The sequence below is a fragment of the Takifugu flavidus genome, chromosome 13 (assembly GCF_003711565.1).
Source record: "Takifugu flavidus isolate HTHZ2018 chromosome 13, ASM371156v2, whole genome shotgun sequence".
Classification (NCBI taxonomy): Eukaryota; Metazoa; Chordata; class Actinopteri; order Tetraodontiformes; family Tetraodontidae; genus Takifugu; species Takifugu flavidus.
This window is the reverse complement of record NC_079532.1, coordinates 10247097-10251956: the sequence shown is the minus strand read 5'-3', so window position 1 is coordinate 10251956 and position 4860 is coordinate 10247097. Positions and strand designations below refer to the sequence as shown.

General features: G+C 54.6%; 1 protein-coding gene across 1 annotated transcript in view; it reads left to right on the top strand.

The window, feature by feature from the left end:
* Positions 1 to 4642, top strand: part of ces3 (carboxylesterase 3) — a 5969-nt gene extending 1327 nt beyond the window's left edge. Inside the window, 12 exon segments of the mRNA XM_057052643.1 lie at positions 1488 to 1626; positions 1776 to 1909; positions 1974 to 1990; positions 1993 to 2126; positions 2226 to 2330; positions 2401 to 2502; positions 2602 to 2742; positions 2812 to 2892; positions 2977 to 3118; positions 3295 to 3444; positions 4187 to 4259; positions 4333 to 4642. Coding sequence (XP_056908623.1) covers positions 1488 to 1626; positions 1776 to 1909; positions 1974 to 1990; positions 1993 to 2126; positions 2226 to 2330; positions 2401 to 2502; positions 2602 to 2742; positions 2812 to 2892; positions 2977 to 3118; positions 3295 to 3444; positions 4187 to 4259; positions 4333 to 4510 — 1396 coding nt within the window. The 3' untranslated portion in view covers positions 4511 to 4642.
* The last annotated feature ends 218 nt before the right edge of the window (positions 4643 to 4860 follow it).

The window sequence follows — 4860 nt, the reverse complement described above, 5'->3', positions numbered from 1 at the left end:
CTCCTCTCCTCTCCTCTCCTCTCCTCTCCTCTCCTCTCCCCTCCTCCTCTCCCCCCCTCCTCCCCTCCTCTCCTCTCTCCTCTCCTCCCCTCTCCCCTCCTCCTCTCCTCTCCTCCTCTCCTCTCCTCCTCCTCCTCTCCTCCTCTCTCACCCTGGCACTGGCCTCATTATTAGCATCTTTGCTAATGGAGCTACGGCCCCTCAGCACCAGCTAACCCTCCTCTCCTCCTCTCCTCTCCTCTCCTCCCCTCTCCCCTCCTCCTCTCCTCTCCTCTTCCCCTCTCCTCCCCTCCCCTCCCCTCCTCCTCTCTAACCCTGGCACTGGCCTCATTATTAGCATCTTTGCTAATGGAGCTACGGCCCCTCAGCACCAGCTAACCCTCCTCTCCTCTCCTCTCCTCACCTCCCCTCCCCCCCCTCCCCCCTCCTCTCCTCTCCTCTCCTCTCCTCCTCCCTCCTCTCCTCTCCCCCTCTCCTCCTCTCCTCCTCTCCTCCCTCTCTCTCCTCTCTAACCCTGGCACTGGCCTCATTATTAGCATCTTTGCTAATGGGCTACGGCCCCTCAGCACCAGCTAACCCTCCTCTCCTCTCCTCTCCTCTCCTCACCTCCCCTCCCCCCCTCTCCCCTCCTCTCTCTCCTCTCCTCTCCTCTCCTCCTCTCCTCTCCTCTCCTCTCCTCCTCCTCCTCCTCTCCTCTCCTCTCCTCTCCTCTTCCTCCTCCCTCCTCTCCTCCCCTCCCCCCCTCTCGCTCTCCTCCTCTCCTCTCTCCTCCTCCTCCTCTCCTCTCCTCCTCTCCTCCTCCCTCCCCCCCTCTCCCCTCCTCTCCCTCTCTCTCCTCTCCTCTCCTCTCCTCTCCTCTACCTCTCCTCTCCTCTCTCTCTCCTCTCCTCCTCTCCTTCTCCTCCCCTCCTCCCCTCCCCTCCTCTCCTCCCCTCTAACCCTGGCAGTGGCCTCATTATTAGCATCTTTGCTAATGGAGCTACGGCCCCTCAGCACCAGCTAACCCTCCTGAGCTCTCAGCTAGCTGCCAGTTGTTGCTGCTTCTCCTAGCAGCCGAGTCACTGCAGCACTAAACTAGCCAAACTAGCCAAATGTCCTCTGTTACCACCGTCCTCCTCCTCTCCATTTCCACGTGGACATTGGTCCATCTGCACCGAGCTTGGAAACGTTGCAAAGGGGACAAAGTTGTGAGATCCGAAACAGCGCCGCTAACCTTGGGCTCTCTGGAGTCCATGCTGTCCATGGTTTAGCTCGCCGCGTTCCAGCGCACGTAACGGTGGAAAGATGATGATGTTGTTGACTCAATGACACCAGACAGGGAGGAGATACACAGCCACGACCCTCTCAGCTGGGGGGTCAGACCGATGCTGCTGGGCGACCTGCGTCACACAACAAACCGATGCGCTAATTTCAGTGTGAAAGCGGTAAGAGACTGAAGTTTGCCTTATCCCTGTCTGTCCACCCGTCTGTCTGTCCGCCCACCACAGGTGTATCCAGGACCCAGACATAATTGTGACTGTTTCTCAGATCATGTCACTTCAGTACACCCCAACAGAGGTTTCAGAGGACTGTCTGTACCTGAACGTCTACGCACCAGCCGAGGCAACGCGAGGAGACAAGCTGCCGGTGTGTTGGGACGCAGGCGTTAGCAGCTGCTGCAGCAATAACCGGCTAATGACCAGGCCATGAGAGTCACCTGACCAACGAACAGGATGGTGCATTCTGGCCTGTGGTGCCCTTTAAAGAACTCAGGACAGTTTTTTGTCCTTTTGTAGGTGATGGTGTGGATCCATGGAGGAGGGCTGGCCATGGGAGCAGCCAGTCAGTTTGACGGCGCTCCATTGGCGGCTTATGAAAACATCGTTACGGTCATCGTTCAGTACCGCCTGGGCATTCTGGGCTTCCTGAGGTGAGAGCGCCTGGCTCGACTCTGTTCTGAAGGAATTCTGAGGTCATTTTTTCCTCGTCCACAGCACCGGAGATGATCACGCTAAGGTAACTGGGGGTTATTGGATCAGCTGGCAGCTCTGAGGTGGGTTCAGGAAAACATCGAGGCCTTCGGTGGCGACCCGCAAGCTGTCACAATTGCTGGAGAATCTGGGGGGGCAATCAGCGCCTCCATACTGGTACGGACGGAAGAGAACCACAAGTGCTTCCACGAAGAGCCGCTCTAATGTCCGAATCCCTCTTTGCTGATTACCGTGTCCATCCCTCAATGTGAACAGACTCTGTCTCCAAAAGCTGAAGGTCTTTTCCAGAGGGCGATCTTTCAAAGTGGGGTTGCCACAGTTGGGTCCTACACCATAAAGGACCCGTTGCCTCAAGCCAAGGTAGCCCATCCAGGCCTGGCTGCCCACAGCCCCCGTCGCTGCTGCTCATCCATCTGTCTTTTGGCACCAGATCATCGCCAACCTGACGGGATGTGACCACAGCAGCACAGAGGAGATGATCCAGTGTGTGAAGGGGAAACCAACGGAGGAACTCATCCATGTGACCAAGAAGGTGCGTTTGTGACGAGCTCCGACTCCACTGAGCTCGTTTGTTGCTCCAAATGTCACCGCTGATCCCGACTCGAGCTTCTGCTTCATCCTGTTGTGCTAGATGAAGATTTTCCTGGGAGCTGTGGTGGATGGGGACTTTCTGACGGACACAGCTGAAGAACTTTTCAAGAAAAATGAGGTTCTGAAGGTTCCAGTCATGATGGGAATAACCAACCACGAGTTTGGGTGGATTCTGCCTCAGGTAGGAAGTGATGTCGTTCTGTTTTACTGCAGCTGGATCAGGACGGGTGGGTTGTCGCTGTTCTTGCAGAGTTTCGCCCCTCCAGGCTGGGATGAGGGCATGACCAGAGAGTCTGTGCTGGCGGTGGTGAACATGTTCAACCCGACGGGGGTGAGCGCCACCGAAGCTGCTGTCCTTCAGAATGAGGAGTGTCAGGAGAATGAGCAGGTTCCCCTCTGGTCTCTGGTGTTTCAGCCCTCGCTGGCCAACAGCCTCATCACAGACCAATACCTGAGGAACGCCAGGACCCCCGCGGAGATCAGGGACAGGTTCACCGACGTCCTCGGAGACATCCTCATGACGCTGCCGGTTCTGAGTGTGGCGGGATACCTCTCAGGTCCAGAGATGTCAGAGTTCTTTTCCAGACTATTGCACAGTTCCAGCGTTGCTCTGAAGAACTTTATGATCGAGGCCAAAACAGCAGCTGGGCCGAGGAAGCCCCTCCGGCCCGAAAGAAGGTTCCTGTTAACACGAATGTGCTTCTCTTGTCCTCCCCCAATGGTGCCTCTTCAGATGCCGGCGTTCCAGTTTATCTGTACGAGTTTGTGTACCGGGCCGACATGCACCGGCACAGCAGGCCCGGCTTCGTGAAGGCGGACCACGGGGATGATGTGGCCTTCGTCTTTGGCAGCTGTTTCTGGGATGGCCATACAAAGCTGACAGGTAGGTGGCAGAGCCGTGAGCTGACCCCGCGTGTCGCCCACCCTCCACAGGCCTCTGCTCAAGGAACTGTCTCAGTCCGACCCAAGCGGTAACAGTGGTAACATCTCCCGATCACTGAGTTCCTGTCACCTCCACCTTGACCCAAACCAATCAGGCTTCAAGACTCCACAAAAGCCCTGTTATCTGTCAGACTCTCACATGGGTCTGAGCATCTGCTCAGTTGGGTAGCCACATTGGATCAACCAGCTCGTCCGTCTCTCCATGCTGGGCATCACTGGCAGAGCACTTCCTGGTTCCACTCTTACCTGTCTCAGGTCTGTCTCTTGCTCCTCACCAGCTCCTCACCCCAGGTATCGGGTCCGCTGCTCTTTTCCATGGCCTCGCTCGGGCCAGTCATCTGCTGCCATGGTGTTCCGTACCTGCTGACGTGCTTCTGCCGGTACCTGTTGTGAACCCTTAGTCTCGGAGAAGATCTCAAACTGTCTCTTGGACTCACCTGCATGGATGCAGAGGCGCCACCTCTAACTTGACGGTTCCATTCATCGTAACCTTGACGTTAACGAGACACCAAGGCTGCTCTCCTGATAGATGAAGCCACTTTTCCTGATCAGGTTGCATCATCTTCCATCCATCTCCCTGTCCAGGACAGTTCCCCTCACAGATCCAGAGGACATCAAGTGACATAAAACTACTTTTGTGTGAAAGCTGATTACTGGCAGTCTGAGAAGTGTTTCTCTTCCAGGTAACGTCACCAAGGAGGATGAAGACGTTTGCAGAACCATGATGGCGTACTGGGCCACGTTCATCCGGACTGGGTGAGTCGATGAAGCTCTTCATGGATTCTGGCTTTAGGTGGAGTTTAGCAAACGTTGTCTCCTGTCTCCTCAGCTCTCCCACCAGTGCCTCTCTGGTCCACTGGCCCCAGTACAATAAAGAGAGGCAGGAGTATTTGGAACTGGGCTCGACACAGACGCTCAGACAGAAGCTGAAAGAAGACGGCTTCCATTTCATGACTGTTGTCCTCCCTCAGAGGCTGAAGCAACAGGCCACAGCTGGAGCCATGTGACATGTCGCCTCATACGTCCCAGCTAAACCAGTGCAGACCAGTGCCTTTTGAATTTATTTATGCTAGCACAACTGGTTCTTCCATCAAACCAGGAAAATGTTTGGCCAAGTTATTCTCTTTGCTCTGTGTAATGACAGTACCAGAATTGACATAATTTTAATATTTACGCCTGTTTAATGAATTTCTATAAAACACAAGTTTTAATTGAATAAAATTGTTTGCTTGCAAAAGAACCAAAAGTGTCTCTGTGGGCTAAAAAACAGCATCATCATTGCAGTCAGACCCTTTTAAAGCAATCTAAAGCTTAAAAGAAGATGTTTAGGATCGATAAAAGCCAAGGATTAATAGGA